The 24,579-nt window shown below is 45.2% G+C and overlaps 1 protein-coding gene across 3 annotated transcripts in view; it reads right to left on the reverse strand.

Annotated features, from left to right (window-relative positions):
- Positions 1–24,579, reverse strand: part of DGKD (diacylglycerol kinase delta) — a 93,532-nt gene that overhangs the window by 59,395 nt on the left and 9,558 nt on the right. For all 3 annotated transcript variants that reach the window (XM_054571338.1, XM_054571348.1, XM_054571330.1), the window contains exons 2-3: positions 9,684–9,794; positions 7,987–8,067 (exon numbers count right to left, since the gene is read on the reverse strand). In XM_054571338.1, the coding sequence (XP_054427313.1) occupies positions 7,987–8,067; positions 9,684–9,794 (192 nt within the window). The remainder of the gene's footprint in view (positions 1–7,986; positions 8,068–9,683; positions 9,795–24,579) is intronic.

Consider the following 24,579-nt stretch of genomic DNA (forward strand, 5'->3'; position numbering starts at 1 on the left):
ATAAGACCGTAAAAAAAAACCCTGAGCAACAAATTTTGCAAAATTGTGATAAAGAGCAAACTTTAGTCCCTATGGTAAATATACTATCCTTCAAGTAAATGGCATCTAACATATCCCACATTGCATAATGAGTGATCTCAGTGTCGGATACTTATAATGTTATAGAGTGACAAAATTTTTTAAAAATTAAACAACTGCTGACTCATAAGTAGGGGTCAAAGAGTCTCAACAGAGCTTTTGGCAACACTACAGGACTAGCGGAAGAGAAAAAAATTACTGGAATTCAGAGCCCAAGAAACTCCCAGCAAAGGGTCCTGAGCAGTATCCCATGGAAGCAGAGGAAGTGAAAACAGGCCAGCCAGTCAGAGACAGCAGTCTACATTCAAAGCCAGCTCTATCACAGACTGGATTTAATAAGACCTGCAGCTACCTCGCCCCAAAGTAACCCTTTCTGAGGGAAGAGGTCACCATACTGGGCTAAAGTTGCCCTGACAACCTTTCCGACAGTGTCTGCCGACCAAAATCAACAGGCCCATCAAGAGGAAAAGGCTAAAGGAACAAAACCCAAAAGGAAAAGCAGACCATAGGAAAAGACCCACAGAAGAACCAGATATTTGCATTTTCAGACACAGACTATAAAATAAATATGCTTAACATGAGAACTTTGGCCATGAACTAGAGACCTGTTTTTAAAACTCATATAAAAATTGTTGAGCTAAAAGATAAAATAATGGACACACAAAACTCAACAGATGGACCTAACGACAAATGATAAAGGCCTGAAGAACATCCAAATGAAAATAACAGGGATAACATATCCAGAGTAAAGAGAATAGAAAATATTTTTTGAGCATAGGAAACATGGAAGACAGTGACCAGATCTAACATACAAGCCCCAGAATAAGAGGAAAAAAAGCTAATGGGTAGAAGGAATACTTGAAGAAATAATAACCAAGGTTTCCAAAACTGACAATAGAAGAGACATATCTAAATCCACAGATTTCAGAAGCGCTAGAATGCTAAGTAAGATAAACACAAAGAACCATGGCTGGAAAAAAATCACAGTGAAACAGCTTGATGCCAAAGAATAAGAAAAAGAAACCTTAAATTTAGTGTGGGGGTGGGTGGGGGCAGGGTATATTACCATTCGAGGGGCAAGAATGAGACTGACGAGTTACTTTTAATAGAAATAATGGAAGCTACAATACAACGGAGTGACAGTTTTAAATAGCTAAAAGAAAATAACTGCCAAAGTAGAATTCTACATGCAAAAATATCCTTCAATAAGGTGAAATAAAGGTATTTTTAATCGAAAGTAGAAACCCACATTAAAGAAATACTGATGGAAGTTTCTCAGACATAAGGAATATCACCCCAAATGGATCACAGGAATACAGAAAGAAGAGCGACAGGAAGTACAAATATCCATTATAAATCAAAATTACTGACTGTATAATAATGTCCTGTGAGATTTCAAATATGTATAAAATTAGAATATTCAACAAACCTGCAGGAAGGCAAGAGGTGAATATCTGCAGTTCTGTTTTCTTGGCAATACAAATTAATTATAGTTTCAATAGCAATGAAGCGCAAAGAGTGTTTAAATGCTCTAAGATCCCTGTATTGTCTGGGAAGCACTAAAAATACTAATCTGCACTAGAATTTAAGTCAAGGATGTATTTTGTAGTCTGTAAAATATCCACTCAAATAATGTATATAAAACAAGCTAAAATAGAAGGGAAAATGAAGTAATTATAATCCATTTAAGAAAAGAAAGGTGTGAAAAAATAAAATGTGACACAGAGAAAACAAGTAACAATATGTTAAATTTATACCCAAGTACAAGACTATCTAAACTGAGTATAGATTTAAATATAATCCAGTTGAAGAAATAATCTGATTAAGCACACAACAGATAATATTAAAACCATGCCTGAAAGAATTACACATTAAATTTTTTTAAATGTTCAAAGTAAAAGGATAGAAAATGACATATCATTATTTACAGTATAATTACTAGCCAAAATAAAGCAACTGTACCTATAATAATGTCAAAGTAAACTCTAAAGCAAAAAACATTAAGATTGATAGTGCAAGTTATTTCATAATAAAAGGGTGAATCTAGTAGGAATATAAAATAATTCTTAATCTGTATGGACTGAATAAAGCCCTCCAAATATATAAAGCAAAATTAACAGACTAAAAACAAAAAACAGGTAAGTCCATAATCACAGTAAGAGATTTAAATAAATTTCACTCAATAACTAACAGGACAAACAGAAAATAAATCAGTAGATTACAAAAGATTTGAGAAAAATGACTACACTTGTGTCCTAATCAACTGCATAGAGGACTACCTAAACCAAGTTCTGCTCAAAAGCCCATGGAACATTTATAAAAACCAGCAGGTCACAAAGTCCTGATAATCTCAAAAAATTTGAATCACAGAGCTATATTCTCTGATCGTAGTAGAATGAAGCTAGAAATCAGTAACAATACAACTAGATAAATCCCCCGAGCGACATTAAATCAGGAAATACACCAGAAACAGACACAGAAGAATACACATTAGGAGTCTATTGGCATCAAAAACCTAACACCGCCACAGCCCCGCCAGCCGGGAGAGCGGTGAGGCGCGGGAGAGGCTCCGGCACGCATGCTGGTCGCGCAGCACGTTCTGTCCGCAACCCTCCCTGTGCACTTCCTGGTCTGGAAGTCATATTTCAATTTTTTAATTTATATAAAATATAGAGTTTCAAGAAAACAAACTCCTTTGAAAAGTTATGGGAGTAAAAATACACCTTCAGCACAAATCTGTGAATGTTATGACCCTAAAGCTGAAAATAACTTTAAAATGTGTTAGGTAATGAAAAACATTTTACCTGGTAACTTCAGCCCACTATTCATGTATGAAATCTAGTCTATATATGACATATATTGTCCTAAAAAGACAAAGCACTAAAACTATTACGGCCCACAAGGGCAGAGTGGGAGAGGCACCTCTGAACCCTACAAATACAGTATTAACTATCTGAAAACACATGGAAAAAATCAGTTCACAGAGAGAAGTACAAATGGTCAATGGAGTCTGACAAATGTCTGACCTCACTTTGATCACTGAAGAAACAAATTACCATTTTTAAACTATCAAAGTGGCAAAGATACTCTAAAATGTGAACACATGGTGTGTGTGAAAGGACAAGAAACAAGCACTCTCATGAAACCTTGCTGATATTTCTAAGGGCAATTTGGCAATAATATACCAAAAGTCTTTTAGTTTTCATAGGTTAGTGTTAACACGTTTAATCAACAGAAGCGTACGATTCAGTGTAATTGTAGAGGCAGGGGCACGAAGCTGGCCAGTCGCCTTTTCTCAGCAGGAGGCTGTGGCTTGGCCCTGTCAGCTCTGCTCCCACCTTCTGAAGGCACCCACTGCCACTGCCCTGCCTGTCAGGGGTCTAGAGACGATCTCTCTTGTCTTTCTTTAGCTCCAGCATGGCTCGCTCTGTCCTTAAAGAGCAGGGGGGCAGGCAGAGCCCCATCCAGTTACAGGAGACCCGCTCCTGCCACTTCTTCCATCACGCCTGTCTCAAAACCTCTCCTCTCCCGCTTGTGGCCCCGCCCACCTAGCTTGGTGGGAAGTTTCTTCTCCCAAGGGTCCTTCTTTATGGTATGGTTCTCCGGGCATTTTGGAGAGGAATAAAAATAGTCTCTTTTAATGTGGAGCAAAGGTACTCATGCTTCTACAGCTATAAAAGGTTCCCATCTGTTGGTTGATTCACGGTAATAGCAGCTTTCACTGGGGGGCTGTTTGTATCGGCCATGCAACTTTAGTAGAAGTTGTGGAGTTTGGAAAGCACTAAAAGAATAGCTGGAAAACCAAACGAGATATTCCAGGGAGTGCAGAAGCTTTTGGGCAAATTCATTCATTCACTCCGCACTCACTCCCTACACTTGATCTTAGCCAAAAGGCCGAGAAGCGATCGCACTCACTCCCTGAGCATGCATCCAGAGGTGGGTGGCAGGCCAGGGCGCAGAGAACAGCCACTTACACACAGACTCCGGCAATTCACTGTAGGGTAAGTGACAGGTTCAGAGGTCAGACAGTAAAAGCCCCAGGGGGAGAGAAACAGGACAGATCATTAAGTGTGAATTTTAAGCAAAGAAAATATTTGTAACACCTGTAGCCCCAGGACCCAAAACTCCCTGACTCTCCAGAAACGTGACTGGGGGACGGGGCAGCACACGCTCCCCGCTCCCCCTTCACCTCCTATTCCACAGATTACTCCCAGAAGGAGCCTCTTTGTCTTGAATGTTTCGGGGGAACCTCAGTGGGAATCTTTCCCTCATCCTTTCGCCACATCCTCAGATGAAAGGCAGTTTTAGAGCGCTCACAAAATAGAAAATAAATAGGGAAGAATCGGCGCCTCTGTCCTGAGGGCTGGGAATCATCCAGGACTAGTGACAGGACTAGGGTTCCAGAGGCTTCTCCAACGCAGAACAGGCTCTACATCTGCAAGTCGGGTATGTGGCCCCAAACACATTTTCCCACAGAGACAAGATGCAAGTCAGGGTTCATTCTCAGGTCAGGCTGACAAAGCTCTATAGTAACTTGTACAGTCCCAAAGTAACACAGTGTTTTTCCATAATATTTTTATTGAGATAGAATTCCTGTACAATTCACCCTTGTAAAGTATACAATTCCATGGCTTTCAGCACATTCACAAAGTTGTGCAACCATCACCCATATCTAATTTTAGAACATTTTGTCACCCTCAAAAAAAAACCCTGCACACTAGCAGGCACGCCTTCTTCCTTCTCAGCCCCTCAAAACCACTAATCTACTTCCTGTCTTTACAGATTTGCCTATTGTGAACATTTCATATAAATGCAATCATAAAATATGTGGCCATTTGTGTCTGGCTTCTTTCACTCAGCATAATAGTTTCAAGGCTTATCCAAGTTGTAACATGTATCAGTACCTCATTTATTTTTCAAAAGCCTGTAACAGTTTCTTTTTTCTACCTCACATGAAATCCCAATTCTAAGAATTTATACTATAGAAATAATCAGAAATGCACAAAAGCATCTGCGTGCAAGTATGCATTACAATATTATTTATGACAGGAAAAAACCAAATGCTTAATATAGAGACTGGATACATAAACTTATACATTTATATGATGGAATACTATGCAATATAAAGAAAAAAGATTCTGAAGGTTATTATAAGGTAAGAGAAAAAGCTCACTGTTAAAGAAAGTTAAAAATTGTATTTTATAAAATGTATCTGGTGGGCCGTGGCTGGTGTGACTCAGTGGACTGAGTGCCGGCGGCCTGCAAACCAAAGGGTTGCTAGTTCAATTCCCAGTCAGGGCACTTGCCTGCGTTGCAGGCCAGGTCCCCAGTTGGGGGAGTGCAAGAGGCAACCACACACTTATGTTTCTCTCCCTCTCTTTTCCCCTCCTTTTCTCTAAAAATAAATAAATAAAATCTTTAAAAAATATAAAATTAATTTGGTGGGACATAAATCAAAATATATTACCAGGTATACTGGGTAATAGAAATATGGATGGTTTCAAGTTTCCTATTTATAGTTATATACTTCGATTTTTTTCTTCAATAACTTGAATGAGCAATAAAAAAAAAAAAAAAGTTTGTCTGTAATAACATTTTTCTACTGGGAGAAAAAACAACTTTTGGGATGCGAACAGAAAGGTACCCACCGTTAAATTCAGAGTCCCTCATGTTTTCATTTATATATATAATTATATTACATACTTGAAAATAAAAATAAGCCAATCAATAAATTGTTTCAAAGCATGTAAAAGCCCCTTCCAGGTGGCTCAGCTGGTGAGTGCTGCCCTGATGCACCACGGTTGCCGGTTTGCTCCCCAGTCAGGGAACATACAACAATCAAACAATGAACACATAAATAAGTGGAACAACAAATTGTTGTTTTCTCTCTCTCCCTTCCTCTAAAATCCATTTTTAAAAAAAGTTGTGAAAAACAGAAAAAAAGACTATCAATATAAAGCAGAAACTGAATAACAAATAAATGGGATAGATCAATAATCCAGTTCTTTTAAGGACCAAAAGGACCAGTTTCCAGGTCAAAAGGACAAGTTTAAAAAAAAAATTAAACAAGGAGGGTCTTAAGAAATCTGACAAGAAAAACAAAGCTACACAAATAAAGTTGGAAATGCAAAGGTGGGTCTAACCAGAGACAGATGTTTAAAGTGCAAATAATATGTGCTACTAAATTTGAAGGTGTGAAACAAGTGGGGAAGTAAATTACAAAAATAGACTCAGAAAGTAAAAAAGCTCAAAGAATCAAAAAACAAAAATAAATCTTTCAGGCTTTTATCCGTAGACTTACCTCCCTAAAATGTCTTTATGACAGATAATTTAAAGTAAGTTCTCGCGAACTTTCCAAAACAAACAATTCTAAAGCTATATCAAATGTTCCAGGACATACAAAATCATGACAAATTACTAAACGAATTTTATGGGGCTATTTTAACTCTGAAATCAAAACACAACCAAGGCTCCTTTTCCACACCAAAGAAAACTACACACATGGACCAAAAAATTCTAAATACAAAATACAAATACCTAAAACCAAATTGGCCGTCTAAGTTAACGCTCAAAACACTCCAATAAAAGTCAACACCTATTCTTATTAAAAACACCAAAAGCCACAAATCAAAGAATAATCATTTACATGGCTCTCCCGGCCACTACATAAACAATAAAATTCATGCAGTAATAGGTGAAACTATTCCAAGTAAAATGAAGAATAAAATAAGGAAAAGCTAATTTGATAAGCCACAAAGCAAAACCAAGAGCAGTTAGTTCTATAAACGCAAAGTAGAAATTTAAATACAGGAAGGAAAATCCCATTAGTATCAACAACATCAATAATCAAACCATCAATAAATAAATAAATAAAACGAAACCAGAAAGTACCTGAAACTAACACTAACCCAAAATATCAGATTCTAAACATGAAGAAAATTACCCACCTTGACTGTAAGGGTTTTTTTAAAAAACAGGGAGTGAATTTTATTTCTAAATGAGATAGCTGAATGATATAAAGAAAATGACTTTTAAATACTCCATTCCTAATATTGGAGTCACACCTTCCACAGGTAGGTTGTGAAGTCAGCCCAGCCCCTAAAGCCAAAAATGGGAAGTCATACGAGAAACGCTACACAGCCATTAAAAAGTGTGATGAACAGTCAGACTAATCAACATAGGAAAACGATCGCCATCAATTGTCGAGAGGGAAAAAATGTAATCACAACAGGATCACTATGATCTCCTGGTGGAAGTGGGTGCAGAGACACTTAGCAGTAAAGAAACACTGAAGGGCACAGTGGCCGCCTCCGGGCGGTGTGGTCACCTGACCGCCTGCACTCAGAACTTCTGCCGAGGGTGGGGGGCGGGGGTGCGCGGGGCAGGGGAAAGTGGTCGGGGGAGAAGGGAGATAAATGTATTTGAACAATAAAAAAAATTTTTTTAAATAAATTCTGCAGCATGTACAACACAACTTTTATAAATGGGGGTGGGGGCAGTTTAAAAGTAAAAAAAAGAAAAGAAATACACCAAAATATGAACCTTCTATGTTTTAAGGTGGCCTAATTATGGCTATTTTTTAATTGCTTCAACATACTTTTCTGTTATTTTCCAAGTTTTCTACAATAATCTTGAAAAAGAAACCTCTGTGAAAAACTGTTAGAGAAATGTGAAACACCATGTTAATAAATTTCCTTTGGACCCTCTTGTTCGCTTGTGCTCACATGCGCCAAATTCTCAGTTATTCTCCATCCACGGTATTATTTTCAGCATTAAATTCAAAATTTACCAGGAATCATTTCCATTAGAGCAAGAAGGATAAAAAACATGAACTGCTCACATGCTTGTTCAAATTTAAAAGGAAAGCCAGATATGGTGATGGGCCGAGAAAGGCGCGCAGAGTCTTACCGTAAAGCTGTTGTTGACATTCTTGGTGCTGGATTCGGCCACGCTGGCATCTGTCAGGTCCACCTCATCAAATATGATCGACTGGGGAGAGACACAGGGACCATGGCCGGCGTGAGGCGAAGGCTCCCCCAAGGCGGGCACACGTCCAAGCCCCGGCCCCACGCGGCTCCCCGCTGTCCTCGGCCCCAGCCAGTCACGCGCCCACAGGGGTCCAAGGCCTGACGCTGGGGGCCTGCTGACTAAACCAGCGCTGACTGCAGCCCCCATCTAGCCATGGGTGGGGCTCCGTGGTTTTTTTTAATCCAGGGAGGTCATGAGTGATTGCACTGACAGAAAAAACAGTAATAATAATAATAATACTGCGATTCTGTATTTATTTTCTGTAATACCAGTGTTTCACTTTTAAATGTGAAACATGTCCTCAGATGAGGTCCCCCTGGGAGAAGAGGGGTCAGGACTGAAGACCCTCTGCCCTGGCTTTAGCTTCTCCAGTAAGCACATTGGGAGAATGGTTTTAGGGGAAGAGAGACCAATCCAAAGAGAAGAAATATGGCTGTGAAAGAAAACAAGGGAGCAAAGTAGAAGGAATCTAGTCTTGGAGAGAGACAGGCTCCAGAAGAAGGGCCGGAAGAACGAGGCCTGGGAAGACCACCACTCCCCTCTGCTCCCCGCAAATCCGCGTCGTGTTCCCCTCCTCCTGTGAGCCTCACCGGCCCCTCTAAGAGGACTCCACAGGGAACTGCTGGAGGAAATACTAAGAACTCAGAAAAGAGACTCAGCCTTTTAAGTAATCTCCACAACCCCCTCAGAACTAAAATAACTATAAGGGTTTGTTGTTTTGTTTTGTTTTTTAAGTGAGGGATATGGTCAGAACACTTTCTAAACAAGTTGCTCTGTTCAGTTTCAAATTTTAACCCACTAACTCTCTAGGGATCCATCTCAAAATGCAAATGATTCAGATTCCAGATTTTTCTTAACACCAAAATAAAAGTATTGACAGTAACACTGATGCAAAAATACTGGTGTTCAGAATACCGAAAACTAGCTTTGCAAGCACACCGGTATCTGAGATGTGGAAGACCACATTCTTTCAAACGCGGAGGCAACTTGGTGACTCTCTTGGGCTCCTCCCTCCTCTTTGACGAGCATGTGGCTGTGGGTTCCAGCTTCAGTCTCACGGGCAAGAGGTCCCAGCCAGGAAGCCGGCGATAAAGAGCTGCTGTTCACTCACCAAGAAGCCCAGTTTTCGAAAATACTTTTCATTAGTTTCCCAGGTATATACTTGTCTCCAAACTCAAGTTACATACATTAAATATCTAAAGCTTTTTGAACGCCGATTAAACCCTAGTAAAACGGTTCTTAAAAAGACACTTTAATCCACAATAAGAGATGTATAAGCCTGTGAAAGATCTACAAGAAAGATATCCAACTATAATATGGTTATTTCTGTGACATTTTTTTCCTTCTCCATTGGTGACATACTACATTTAAAAAAATGAATAAAAATCAATGTTTATAAGCACTAAAACGTGCCTTGAGACAAATAAAACCTAGCACTGTGGAGTATTATGAAACTCTCTGGGAAAAAAATAGCTTTAAGAAGCAAAGCTTTTCCACAGATGAGGACCCAGCACCCAAATCTCCCCTGCAGGACCCCAGAGACTCCCCGCCATGAAGCTCCCTGCACCGCACCTCACCTTTGCAGTCTTTGCATAGTACAGTGTCCGCCCTCGCAGCTTGAAGTATCTCCTTTTCGACCTCTGGAATGAACTGTTCTGTTTGGTCAGCATCCCCTCTTTGATGACGGTCTGAAAGCACAGAAACGAGCTCATGAGCGTGTGTCTCCAGGGCACCCTGCACCCGCCCGCCCAACTGTACACTGCCGGTCTGGGGCATTTGCGTCTCTCGCTGACAGCCTAGCAGAGTATCTCTTACACTCTCCCCAGACCCTGACCTATGGACAGGCCGAGCGCAGCGCCAGGGGAGGGCTAACACAATTCTTTGCGGAGCAAGGGCATGCCAGGGCAGTGGGGGCTTCGAAGGCCAAGGTGTGCCCTGGATATGCCCGGGGGAGCAGCCGAAAGGGACAGGCTAGAAGGACCACTGCGAGCGGCCCAGGGCCAGTACATTCTCCAACTTCACCATTTGGTATTTTTCAGCTATTTTTGGCCCCATCTTCATGTTCTCAGGCCTCCTGCCATCTCTCAGGATCCTGATGCCAAAACTGTCCATGTAGGTTGCTGTGGGGCTCAGCAGGGTCCCAGGCCTGTGCCCCACTCAGCCCTCACCCCTACTCACAGGCCAGGTGCATGTGTCTGTCTGCACTGTGATAGAGAAGCAGGTGGCCAAAGTCACTAGAACTCATCTTGCAAATCTGACCTGTTCACCACAAAACAGAAGTTGTAGTAGGAGAATCAAGAGGTGGACGGCAGTCCACTCCCCTCTCCTCAATGAGAGCCAAGAGTGGGCATGGCTTCTCCTGGAGCGGTTTCCCCGACCCTGCAGGCCACCTAGAAGGTAAATGCGCCGGGAAGTGCTGCTTGGACACTGGCACGTGGAACCACCTGGAGCTACTAATGCAGACAAAACTAACACACAAGATGCAAGAAACAAGAGCCTGCTCTCAGCATCTGCGGGGCGCGTTTCACCCGCCTAACGGAAATGTCCACTACACACGGCGTCTCATCCCAGGATGGAGGCAGAACATACAAAGATTCTGTTAAAGGATGGGAATATTGGCTCAGAGACGCTTTTGTTTAATTATCTAATCCCATATAGCTTTGCACTTTAAGTAACTTTTTTTTTTTAAGTATCTATACGAAGCACTTGGGGCATGGGTGGCCACTTCAGATGACATAAGATGAAACCAGACACAGAAACTTCCCATCACCCAAACACATCAGAAGGCACGAGCGGAGCTCCGGCCATCTGGCCCTTCCTGACCAGTGGGGAAGCGCAGATCAGGATGCAGCGTCACCTGCCCCCGCAGGAGGGTGCTGGAGAAAGCCCCCTGCCCCGCACACGCCACCCACAGTGAGCCGAGCGCAGAGCCCCCCAGCTCCGCAGCACGCACAGCAGGCTGGGGTGTCCTGGGAACGCGGGCTGTGCACTCCTCCTCTACCCCTGCGACAGGAGGCCCCCTCTGTGAGCCCCTGGGCGTGTGCTGGCTCATAGCCACAGGCCGGGGACGGAGGAAGCTGGGCCGTGGGGCCAGCCTAGGGGTACAAACAGCAGTGCTCTCGACTCCTGAGAGAACCGACCCAAGAGAAAACTACCAAGAGTCCCCTCTACTCACTCAGTGATGGATACCTGCACCCTTACTTGTGAGGAGGTCGCCCACCTGCTCTCCCAAGTAATGGCGCCAGGAGAAGAAAGGAACACAACATCACCCAGCGGTCATACAATCACAGAGCCTAAAACCTCCATTCTTACCGAACACAGGTCTGGCTTTTTGGAAGTGTAGGAACACGTGTTGAACCAGAACCAGGCTGACCTCAGGCAGAGAGAAAGCCCAACCTCCAATCCCAGTAGCTCCAGAGAGAAACCAGTCTCTACTACGGAGAAACGTGCAGGGTGTTTCCCAGCCTTCTCTGCAGACCCAAGTCCACATGGTGACGCTCATCTCAACGTGCCCTTCCAGGGCCCAGGGAGGCTGGCCTGTGCACGGGAGGGCAGAGCCACGGCGCCTGCACCCCGCGGCAGGAGAGCCCTTCTTCCCGGCCCGCAGGACCCGATCTCGGGCGCAGGCACCTCTCCTCACCCATGGCCTTCCTTACCTCTGCAGGGGAAGGAATTGCTTCCATCTCCTTCCTAAATGCAAATTAAAAAAAAAAAAAAAGACAACAAAAGCAACAAGCACAGACCCAAAAAGTTAGGTTTTCTTTGAAGGATAAATGCTGGAGTATTTCTGCTTGTGTCTCGTGCTCCACATGTCACACATGAAAAAGGCAAAATTAAAACAGAATCCACCACACACACACACACACACACACACACACATCTTCAGAGAGCGGATGACAGCTGATCGTGGGCTACCCAAGGAGCGCTGCTGTTCTATTTATAGAACACGCAAGCTCAGAAAAAGACTGGTGGGTTTCAGCGGAAAAGGCTGGAGAAGAGATGAAGGCAGCAGTTCTTTGAAGCTTTCTCAGAAACTGCATTTCTTCTGATTCACTGCTCATGAATACTACAGATATGCTGCAGAATACTTTCAAACAGTCAAAAGCAATGAATTAGAGACGGTGAAGAAAACAACCCATCTGAATAACCCGCTGTGTTTTGCGTCAGGCAGCCCGTAACGGCACCCACAGGAAACTGCTCGGCTGGCAGGGCTGCTGCTCACAACCCGCAGAGCAGAGAGCCCGCCAAACACCCCGGTCTCAGGCACAGCTCACTCGGGGCGCGCTGCTGGGCTCTCAGAGCCGGCCTGTCACAATCTTTGCACAGACAAGAGGGCCAACTCCGTCGAAGAGGGCACCTTCATTACCACCAGGGACAAGAAAGGACGGATTTGCGACACACACAGGCACTGAGAGTCACATGGAGTTAGCAAGTGAGGCTGTGAGCACTGGCAAACCTCTGGAGGGGACGCAGATCCCCCGGCTGGACTCCAGGGGTCAAAGGCGGCAGAGCACTCAGCCTGAGCCTACGCATGGCCCTCGCTGCCACGGCCACCTGCTGCCCGGACAGACGCAGGCCCAGCCACAGGCCAGGCCGCTGAGTCACCTGCTGCAGAGGAAGCTCAGGAACAAAGAACTGAGGAAGGCAGCTCTGGAAATGCCCTGAAAAGAGGCTTCAACGAGGGGGCAGAGAAAGGTGAAAACAGGCCCTATGAGCCCTGGTCAAAGCCACCTGCCCACAAGGTCCTGTCTCCACGGGGCTGCGTGGGCCCAGTCCCAGGGTGAGGATGCCTCTCTCTGGAAAGGCAGTAAGAGCCCCTTCCCTCATCCGTCCCCTTCAGTCCCACCACAGCCACAGCTCTGGCTCTGAGGACTACGGGGACAGCACAGACCAGGGGAGGGGGGAGAACATGGGCACCAGGGAGGGAGCGACCCTCACCCCAGAGGGAAAGCATCGCAGAGCAGGTCTCAGAAGAAGAGCCGGGGTCTGAGCAGACCAGGCGGAGGGCGGAAACCATCAGAGGCTGCACAGAGCCCAGGAGGGCCAGGAAGGTGGGGGACAGACCCAGATCACTGACAGCCAGGCCTGTGAGTCACAGGTCAAGAGGCGGTGTCCCTGATACCTACTTTAGAAAGATGATTTTGGCCACAGTGTGGAGCAAAGAGAGGGTGGGGTGGGGGATGAAACCTGAAGGCAGAAAGAACACTCCAGAAACTCCTAAAAGGGCAGCCAGCAAGGACAAGTATCTGAGAGGAGGGGACAGAACACAGGCGTCCATGTCAGGGAGGACGGCCCACCACTGATGGCGACAGGGAGGCAGGACAGAAGCCCAGGGTGACTCCGTGGGGCCTCACCAGGGAAGATGTCGGCTTCGCTCTGGACATCCTGGTTCTGAGGGCCTTGAGGGCACCGGGCGAGCGGTGTGGAAAGCCAGCTGCAGGCACCGGCCAAGGGGAGTAAGAGAAAACTGAACAGGGGAGATGCCACAAGGAGGCCCCTTACAGAGAAGGTGTGGAATGGGAGGGGGTCCAGAGACCCAGCCAAGAACCCAAGGACACCCACACTGATGTAGAGAGAAGGTGGGAGTCTGAAAACAGAGGGTGGGAAGAGTGAGCAGCAAAGCAGGGGGCAGATGAGAAAGCACTGGGAAGACCCGGAGGATGGCAAACACACAGCAAGGTTCGCAAGGTCGTAAGTGGGACGGGGCAGAGCCAGGAGGACCTGCCAGAGCAGACTCAAGCCCCACCCAGGGCAAAGCCAGGTCAAAGTGCACTGAAGGGGTTGTTTTTCTTCACTTGCACATTAACTTTCATAAACATGGAGTCAAGCTGTACATACTGTACTTTAACTTCCTATTTTTTCTGTCGTGCTGTACCGCCAGCACCCTTCCATTGTAGCAAACATATTTTTGTCAGCTGCAGACTATTTCACTGCACCGATGTGCAGACAGCGATCAGCCCAGCCCACAGCCAGGACCTTCAGAGCGCTCCCCCCACCCCCCCACCCTGCCAGGGGAAGCTGCTGCAGCGGCACACCTGCACCGGCCTGAGCTGTTCCCTAAAGCAGGTTGCCACAAGGAGAATCTGGGCATCAAAGAGAGCCCAGAAACAGACCCAAAACCAAGAAGTGTGACAGCAGCAGTGTCCCAGGCTAGGGAGCAGAGAGCCAGCTGAGTCCACGAACAAGACGAAAACATTGCCATCTAAGAAGAAAACGCAGTGGTCCCTTCCCTCACACACCACAGACAAAAGTTGCATCCAGGCACATGACAGATCCAATGCAAAGGGAAAACATTAAGTTTCAGCAAAAGATATAGGAGAACTTCTTTAAGATTTTGGGACTGGGAAAAGTTTCTTAAACAGGATTTTAAAAATAGCCCTGGCTGGTGTGGCTCAGTGGATCCAGTGCCGGCTTTCGGGCTAAAAGGTTGCCGATTCCGTTCCCAGTCAGGGCACGTGCCTGGGTTGCAGGCCAGGACCCCAGCTGGGGGCGTGCAAGAGGCAACCGATCAGTGTATCTCTCACACGTCAGTGTTTCTCTCACTTTCTTCCTCCCTCCCTTCCCCCTCTTTAAAAATAAATAAATAAAAATTTTAAAAATAATACTGCAAGACTACTAAAGCCAACTATATTCCAACTGAGGAATTCTGCTCATTGGACACCTTAACAAAGAAAGAGAAGAGAGAAGCCCTGTTCTGAGAGAAGTCACATGAGATAATGCCAACAGCCGGAGCCAGCATCCAGAATACTCTAAGGACCTCTGGGAAAAAATGGTAACAAAGAAAAAGAGACTGTCCCAAGGAACAGTGGCAGAAGGCACGACCCGGAGCCAGGAGAACACTGAAGCGCAGGCCCGACAGGTGGAGGCCGAGAGGGGCGCGCGCACGCCTGTGTGCGGCCTGTTGCACACCTCGCAACTTACATTTGTGGCGTGTGTTGCTTAGTGAAAAATAATAATAATAATAATAATAATGGGAAAAACAAAGTTAAACAATAAAAGGATAGGAGTGAAACTTCAAGTAGAGCTGTGCTGATGCTATTGTATCTCCTGCGTTTAAGTGTGAGAATGTCCACCTTTTCCTGACCAGCAGCTGCCTGAGGGAGGGAAGAGAAGGGCTGAAGGCTGGCCAGGTAATAAAAAGGGGAAGGGGAATAAAACAGAAGAAGAAAGGAGTGAAAATTTAGTCAATTATCCACTTCAGCCATCTGTTTGTCCTTAAACTTTTTCAGTCCTTCAACAAAAAAACAACATAGACCTATGTTAGACAACACCATCCAAATTCACAAAGTCAAAAAAAATGCAGGGACACAGCCCTGACTGGTGTGGCTCAGCGGAATGAGCACCGGCCTGTGAACAGAAAGGTCGCCGGTTTAATTCCCAGTCAGGGCAAAGGCCTGGGTTGCAGGCCAGGTCCCCATTTGCGGGCATGAGAGAGGCAATCGATCACTGTTTCTCTCCTTCTCCTTCTCCCTCCTTTCCCCTCTCTGAAAATAAATAAATAAAGTCCTTAAAAAGAAATGTTTAAAAAGTAGGGATATTAGCATAAAAACATACAAAAGGACTACTAAAATGTTTTGCTGGAAAGACACTAGAAAAACGTATTACCTTAAATTTGCACAGCAATTTTCACAAGCATTTCCATATATGTATGCCTTCTTAAACAAACACTTGTGGCCTATGAGACAGACACTAACATTCCAGTTCACAAATAAGAAAACTGGTCACCAAGAGACTGAGTAATATGTTCAAGGTTAAACAGCTAATAACAGACCACAAAAGAAATGTCAGGTCTCCTTACTCTTATCTCAAACCTTCTTCTATGGTTTATAGTTTATGAATACCATAATTCATAAACAAAAAACAGTATCAAAAAAATGTGTTCACAAAGCATAAAGCATCTACAACACATTCAAAGAACTACAGGTCACTGTAAACACTTACTGAGTACTCATCACATCTGCTACATACGTATCAGCCATTTTCACCTTTTAATCCTCATACCAATTTTGGAGATTTGTAGCAATATTCTCATTTCACAGGTTAAAGAATGGAGTGGGGGGTCGGTGGGGGAGACAGAAGAAGTAACTAACTCATGAAAGGCCACACGGCCAGTGAATGGAAGACCTGGACAGCCAGACTGAAAATACTTGTTGGCAAAGGAAACCAGCATAAAAGTCCCCTGATAAATCTGATGTAGTTCATTTAAGCAAAGGTAAATTCCTTCATCTATTCAAAACACCACCCGTGGGTTCATCCTGCTTCAGAACTACCTGCAACTTACTGACAACCTGCCTACGCCCCGTCTCATCGCAGCCCACCAAAAGCTGAGGAAGTCTGCACATGCAGAGACACAACCGAAGGCTGCGCACACCAGTGTCCTCACGGCACCCATGACCAGCAGCAGCAGGCGGACCGTGGCACCTGGGTGTCTGCGGTGCAGAGCCAGGCCCTGCGTCGGTGCTGCCAATCTGACCCAAAAGCACCCAGGTGAGGACTTTCCTAAGGACCCAAAACAATAACCCATAGAAAAAGCACTGCCTTTTTTGTCTTACCAGACATGAGAGTATAATTTCCCTTCTCCCACTACCCTGGTCCACCTCCTTCAATGCAGTGCCACCAAGATTAAAGCTACCATATCCGAAAGCCCCTCTGTCACTGAGGGGAGGGGAGACGCCCACTCCTGCCCCCACTATATGAGGAATGACAAGCAAAAAAGCCTAAAAGTAGCCCAAAATGCAATCCCCAAAAGAGCTGCTCCCAGACCTGCCCTTCATTCAGAGTCCACAGCCACCTTCCCAAAATTGGGGAGCACTTCTTTCACTGCAGAAGGGCCCACTGCCTTGCTCCCCTCTTGGCTAACACAGTCTCAATTCTGGGGGGCTGGCTGTACCAAATGTAACCAGTCATCACAGTCCTAATCCCATTGCCCCCGTCCTGGCCACACGATTCCGTCTTGGTCAGAGAGCCTACACAGATTTCCAGCTGGGGCTGGGGGGGTAAGGGAGTTGCTTCACTACTATGCTGTATCACGTGGCTTCAACTCCCCCTTCCTTTTTGCCTTGAGTGTAGTTGCTGTGTCTGGAGCTGTGGCAGCCACGTTGATGCCATGAGGTGGCAAGGCAGAAACAATCTGGGCTCTACTGGTGTCATCGATCTGCTCAATGCATTCCTGTCCAAGAAAGGTGGGTTGGCTGAGTTAGCTCAGCTCAGTCACCTACAATGGCCAATCTGATCGCTAATGCTACTGTCCCAGGGTTTAAGGGCTTTCCACTTCATCTACACACACCCTTCCTAAGGGAGGCACGGTAAGCATTCCCATTTCACAGAAACATGGGCAAGGAGATAAAAGACAGGTCAGTATTTGTGGAGAGCCTATGCCGTGCCAGGAACTTGGTTGCCATCAGTGCTGCACTTAACCTTCGCCACCCTGTGGGCCGCGGCCACCCCATTACCCATGTGAAGAAACTGAGGACCAGAGAGCACCTGTCTCTAGAAAGAAGGGACAGAGGTGGGCTTCAAACCCAGGTCTGTCTGATTTCAAATCTCTCCAAGCTTCATGATGAAGTGAAAAAAACTAACGTATGCTTGAGTAAAGTGTTTAATTGTTTTGGTTTTTACAAGTTCAGCGAGACTAATGACAGTCATAACTAACCCTCCCACTTTTCTGGGGTGAACGTACAGACAACTGTGCATGGACCAAGACACAAGCTGTCCACACTGCACACGCAGTGGGCCATCCCGAGTCACCAGCAGCAGGAGCAACATCCCAAATGCACACACACGGTGCTTCGGATAAGGCACCAAAGAGTCACTGGGCTTTCTGTGAGCCTCCCCAGGAAAATCTGCCTCCCTATGGATGGGGGAATGAAATGCACTCTGTTTCACCAAATATTTACCGAACACTTAAGTGCCAGCACTGCTGGGAATAAGATGATGAAAGACACAGGACCGTTGACCTTTAAGGAAATTGCACGCTGGTAGAGGAATACTTTTACAAAGTAAAAAGTACCATAAGAATTTGCTTTAAATACCAGAAAAAAGTAGCGCTGGGGGTTGGGACAGATGAAACAAGAAGGCACAACGCACTGACGACTGTTTAGACTGGGTGATTAATTCAACTCCTCTCCCTCCTCTTGTGTAAGTTAGGAAATTTCCATTACAGAGGTGCACACGGGGTGCGTTGGTAACTCAAAAGTGAATGAAACACATCAAGGCATGAATGCAAGGCCTGAAGCTGCAACCACCCTGGCTGGGAGCTGCTCCTCCGTTATAGCCCGATTTTCTGATCTGCCCACTTAACCCCAGGGGTGCTGTGCAGAGCAAGAAACGGCTCCTAACACAGCAGAGTGCTGCACAGACGTAAGGCAGGGTCACAGCCATTGGTACCCGCCTCCCTGGCATGCACTCACCCCACCGTCTCCTGCCCGTTTTCAGACATTAGGTGGAAACAGGAAAAAGTCCCTCATTCAACAGCCCAAGTCCCGGCCACTGAGCGTACTGGAGGTGGCTATTCTCTACTTGAGGACACAGAGTCCAGCCACTGCTAACACCCCCCACAACACCCTGCAATAAGATCCTTTCAGTGTGTTTTTAGTGTATAAAAAAAATGGGTTATAGAACACACAAATTATTTAATTAGCTGCTTTTACGAACAATATGTTGTGACCAGACCCGCTTTTATTTTGTGTTTTTGTTGCTCTATAACCTATTTCTACTTCACTTATTCAAATGGTTAAGTACTCTGAATAATTATGAACATACCTAAGAAGCTGACAACATTTCACAGATCAAATAGTTTCAGTGTCAGGCTAAAATATGTCTTATTTATATCAAGACCTTGAACTCTGTGCTTAGGTAAGTTTAGATTATTTTCAACGCAGGACTTAAAAGTTGACACAAAGGAGAACACAGCTAAGACGTGGTAGAGAATGTACACATTTATTAGGATGTTATGAAATTTAAAGCCAATGTTTTTGCAAGTCATGCTCTTTTGTATCTGGTTCCTTAAATGTAGTCTGTTTTGATCCGACAGTTGGAACTGTTTCAGCGGTGGCTTAGGGCATTCCAGAGGGGAGGCTGAGGGCAGGCTCTTCCCCATCTGCCACTAGAGCACCGCGTCCTAAACCGCCACGTCACCACTCCACTCCTGCCATCAGCCATCTTCAAGAGTCGCCTGTCATGTTTTTGTTTTGTATAAAATAATAATGTTCATTTTAAAATAGAGGAAAACAGAAATAAAAATAATCTAAATTGCACCACCCAGCACAATCCTTGATATCAGTTTGGACACTTCCTCCGTCTTCCTTCCCATGCATGGTGCACACAGCTGAATGGCTTTCTCTAACACAACGCCTCTCCATTTCCCCAACATCTCAAAAGTACTGTCCACATGACTACCCTCCGCAGTCACCTGCACGCTGCAATAGGCACAAAAGCGGGCACCTCGCTCCTCCATGCCCCAGCTGTGTGGCCTGGGGCTGCTGGGAGCCTCGGCCACCTACCTCATGTCAACGGTCACGCAGCCTCGTGCCGTCGTGAAGGTGAAGTCAGACCACCCCGCCTGGTGTGCAGTGCAGGACCCACAACACAGGGGTCAGCCTACAGTCCCTACCTCGCTGCACCCTAACCTGGGGTGTTTCTGCGTTTGCAACTTTTTATGTTTAATGTTGCAGTAAGCCTATTGTCCGTTATGCTTTTCACATTTAAGATTATTTCCTCAGGATTGCGTCCCAGGGGTGGAATTACTGGGTCAAGAGTATGCACTTCCTTGGAATTTTTCATACACGTCACCAAATCGCTTTCACAACTGGTTATACCCATATGTGCTGCCTGAGGCTGAAGAAGCCAAAGAACTTCTATAAGCGGCAAAATTGAAGCTCATACAATACTGGATAGATATAAAAATACACTTAGACAATTAGATTCATACCTCAGCCTTGACAAGCCTGGGTTTTACCTGCCCTCTTAAAATACAAGTACGTGCAAACTTTCAGCCACCACAGAGAGAATGGGGATAAAGACCAACTTCCCAGACTTCCTCTTCGTTCAGCTTCTTGAGTACCAGTTCATGTTTATCAGAGAAATCAAAAACAAAAACTACCAAATGGAAATAGATTTAATGTAGTATTTATCTCAAATTTTTCCAAAACATGAAGAACTGAATTGTGTCCATACTCTCAAATGTGAAATGCAGGAGAGTTCTATGGCAATAAAAATTCGGAAATGCAGTTATTTTCTTTTGGACTGTTGGATGTGTGAATGTCTCATAAACAAACATAAGAATGACTCTATTGAAAATCACTTTATGAACTCTATTGAGTCCACTCCAAAATGGTCAAGGTTACCAGCCAACCCTGAACAGCTCATTAGCTGGTTTTAAGCACTGCAGGGTGTAGAGCTTGAGAGATGGAACCCAGCAGAAGAGAAAATGCAGCTCTCCCTCTTCAAGAAGGTGACAACTGGACAGTCACACGCAAACGAGCGAAGCTGAAACCTTACCTCATTCAAAATACAAAAAGTAACTCAAAATGGATCAAAGACTAAATATAAGTAAGAGCTATAACCATAAAACCCTTAGAATACAGGCGTAAATCTCAACTTGACTTTGGCAATGATTTCTTAAATATGATGCCAAAAAAGCACAATCAAAAAAAAAGAAAGAAAATATATAAACTGGACTTCATCAAAATTTAAAACTTTTGTGTATCAAGAGAGCGAAATGACAGCCCACAGAATGGAAGAAAATATTTGCAAATGATATATATGATAAGGGTCTAGTATCCGGAGTATATAAAGAACTCTCACAGCTCAATAACAACAACAAAAACCACTGCAAAATTGGGCAAAGGACTGGAATAGACATTTCTGCAAAGACAACATACAAATGGCCAATGAGCACACGAAAAGATGCTCAGCACCATTAGTCTTTAAGGAAATGCAAATTGATACACAGCATGAGATACACCTCACACCCATCAGGACGACAATAACAACAACAGTAACAGAAAACAAGCGTTAGCAAAGTGCAGTGAAACTGGAACCCTCAAACACTGGTAGGAAATGGTGCCGCCACTGTGGGACAGAGTTTGACGCTTCCTCAATAAGGTAAACACAGAATTACCCAGCGACTCTACTGCCGGGGCGTATACCCAAGAGAACTCAAAGCAGACATTCAAGTAACTTGTTCGGAGCAGCTCTATTCACAACAGCCAAAGGGTAGAAGCATTTCAAAGGTATATCAACAGATGCACAGACAAAACAAAAGAGGGCCCATCCATGCCATGGAACATCACTCAGCCGTAACAAGGAGCGGAGCGCTGACCCACGCCCCAACACAGATGGGCCCTGAAAACGGGCTAAGGGAAAAACACCAGACACAAAAGGACACACGCGGTGTGACTCCGTTTCTATGAAATGCCCAGGACAGACAAATCCGTAGAGATGGGAAGCAGGCTGGTGGTTGCCAGGGACTGGGGCGAGGGGGAGTGATGAGTAGGGAAGGGGTTTCCCTGTGGGGGACAAAAGAGGTCTGCCACTGACCAGTGGTGATGGCCGCACATACTGTTAAAATGCCCCTGAACCATACATTTACAATGGTTAAAACAGTACATTTTTTTAAAAAGGAAAAGAGAGTGGCCCTCTTCCAACTTGCCGTGAGGACAAAGCCCTGTTCATTCTGGAGCCTGGGGTGCACCTCACCCCCACGGTGCCAGAGGAACTGGGCTCAGGAAATCCGCCAACCCAGGCACCCTCCACCTTCAGACGCAGAAGAGCAGAGACAGCCAGAAGTCGGAGGCAGGTGATCCAAGACAACCCCACTACTCAGGCCAAAGGCGCGGGGAAACCTGCACGGACCAGCAGCAGCAGTCCAGCGCTGCGGCCAGTCTCAAGATGGGACGGCCAAGCACATGGCTAATGGCAGTTCAAACCCACAGACCAGCAAACACCATTCAGGGATCAATAAATCAAAACAAAAAAGTGGGCGATGGGAGGTTAGAGATACACCATAAAGCACACACGGAAATCTGAAATGAATTATTACAGAAAACGAAGACCATTTTAGAAAACATGTGTTTCTTGTTCTAATATTACAGGAAGATTAGTGCCTATATTAAAAAATTAAAAGTATATTTCTTAAAGTACAAGGACAACCAAAATGAGAACAAGATGAAATTAAAAGACAACAAGCTAAGATACAGGCCATGATTAGAAAAGGAAGCAAAAAGCACCCCACTAGAGCTGAATTAAAATCCACGTGGCAGGGGCCAGAGGAGAACACATACACTGCAGAACGCGCCCTTGGTGGCGTCCGAAGCCAGACGGGATGCCCGCCGAAGGACGGGGCCTGGAGCAGAGAGGAGGAAACGCAGGGGAAGCTGGCAGTGAAGGGGCAGGCTGTCTCAGCAACAGTACTAAGAACCACCCCAAAGGAATAGAAAATAAATGGAAATGCAAAAACCAAAGGTAGAGAAGATGACAGCTTTCCAACTCCCTTTAATACAACCCAAAAAGAGAAAGCAAAGAGCTGCCGGTCGGATGCGATGAACTCCCAGGGCATGGCCTGTCCTGGGCACAGGAGGGAGAGGCGCAGTGTCACACGTGGGCCTGAGTCAGCCACTTCAGCCACGAGACACAAGCTGTCCCCTCTGCCGCACAACCCCACCCCTGGTCTCCACCCGGAAGGTTAAAAGAGAGACTGGGTCACAGTAAGCAGGTGTTCGAAGGCCAAAGAGCCAGCTTGCGGGGGCTCTCCTGGGGAAATGGGGACAATGTGAGCATCAAAAAGAATGACTGTAACCGACACTAAACCACTGAATAAAAACAGTCATGAATAAAACCAGTGGCACCCCCCTCTGAGGGGGGGGGGCAGGCATGTGCCTCCATTGGAAAGGACTATTCTACCAAATCCTTGCTTTGAAAATTGGTAACTAACCGGAATATTGGTAATTACCCTGCCTTTTTAGGAGGAAATGTAGTCCTTCCCCAGGTGCAATGGAAGAATTTCCAGAAGAATGCCAACAGGCAAATGTGGAAGAAATGAAAGAAGGGCCTCCACCTTGCCAACTCTCTCAATGAAATGGATTTGGGCAATTACCATGTATGGCTGTCAGGGAAGTTTTTCAGAGCCCAGGAATCACCACACAGGTCCCTTCCTAACTGCAAACAGGGAATCCACATTTCCAGTGCAAAGATCTAGCGCCTCCTCATAAATCAGACGGGAACACAGCGGGGGCAGCCTGGTGGGGCAGAGCCTCCCAAACCTAGGAGCCTATGAACATAACCAAGGCTTCAAACCTCTTAGTTTAAGTTTACAGCAAACACAGAGGAAATAATCAGACACATCCAGAAACAGATTTTACAGGACAACTGCCCCGTCTCCTCAAAAAGTCAGCGTCGCAGTGGGGAAGACAGGAGAAAGTTTGGGCGGGGTGGTGGTGGCAGGGTGGGAGCTGTTCCTGGTTAAGAGACTAAAGACATACAACAACCAAAAACAATGCATGAATTTTGGTACATACGACGTTCCCAAAAAGGAGGCTATAAAAGGCATTTTTGGTTAGGCTGGGGAAATCTAAAAATGACACGGATATCAGGAATTAGAAAACGACACTTAACTTTTTAGGTATAATAATGCTATATAGGAAAATGTCCTTATTTTTAAGAGACCTTATTCTTCGGCATTTAGTTTTAACAATGGTATGTAGGAAAGTGTCGTTTTTAGGAGACACGTGTGGAGCTATTATGAGACGCACTGTCGTGACATTTACAAATCATCTTCAAAAGGTTTAGCAAATTATTTATTGTAATAATGGAATATTATTATATTCAATGCATATAGATAAGGTATGGTTGGCAACAAATTAATTATTGAATCTCAGTAGTAGGTATATTGGGTGTACACTGTACTATTATTTTCACATTTTTAATAATAAAAAATTGAAAAAGAGCTTTCCTTGTAAAGCCAGTCTTCACCCACTGGTGCAACCATCACAAAAGATAAGAATAAAGACATTTTAATAAAATGGAGGAATGCTCATATCATAGTAAAAACTTACATAGTTTCATTTCAACTAATTAAACACATTCAGAAAAAGGCGAGAAGGAAATACAACAGCAACGATAACTGCGCTGCCGGAGCTCTGGGTGCTGAGATCAGCGCCCTTCCTTCCTCCTTGGCCCTCCCTCCCCTGCCCCATTGCCCCTCCGCCCCTGCCCACTCCCAAAGCGCCCGTGGCCCCAGAGCCGGACCAGGCCCACTTCCACAGACCCGCTGTTCTCAATGAGGCTCAGAGGAGCCGCACATACTGGGTGGGGGCTCAGGAGGGCACACTAGGAAGAGGTGCAACCTGGAATCTATGAGACTTGGGCAACTTCATGGCACACTGGCAAGTTGCCTACCTGCTCCAGGCCTGTGGCCTCTCACCTGTAAAACCAGGGTAGCTGAGCATAACAACACCCAGGATTCCAGGCGGCCAA

Source organism: Pteronotus mesoamericanus, unplaced genomic scaffold (genome assembly GCF_021234165.1).
Source record: "Pteronotus mesoamericanus isolate MK-2021 breed Mesoamerican mustached bat unplaced genomic scaffold, CSHL_Meso_final contig_1018, whole genome shotgun sequence".
NCBI classification, from domain to species: domain Eukaryota; kingdom Metazoa; phylum Chordata; class Mammalia; order Chiroptera; family Mormoopidae; genus Pteronotus; species Pteronotus mesoamericanus.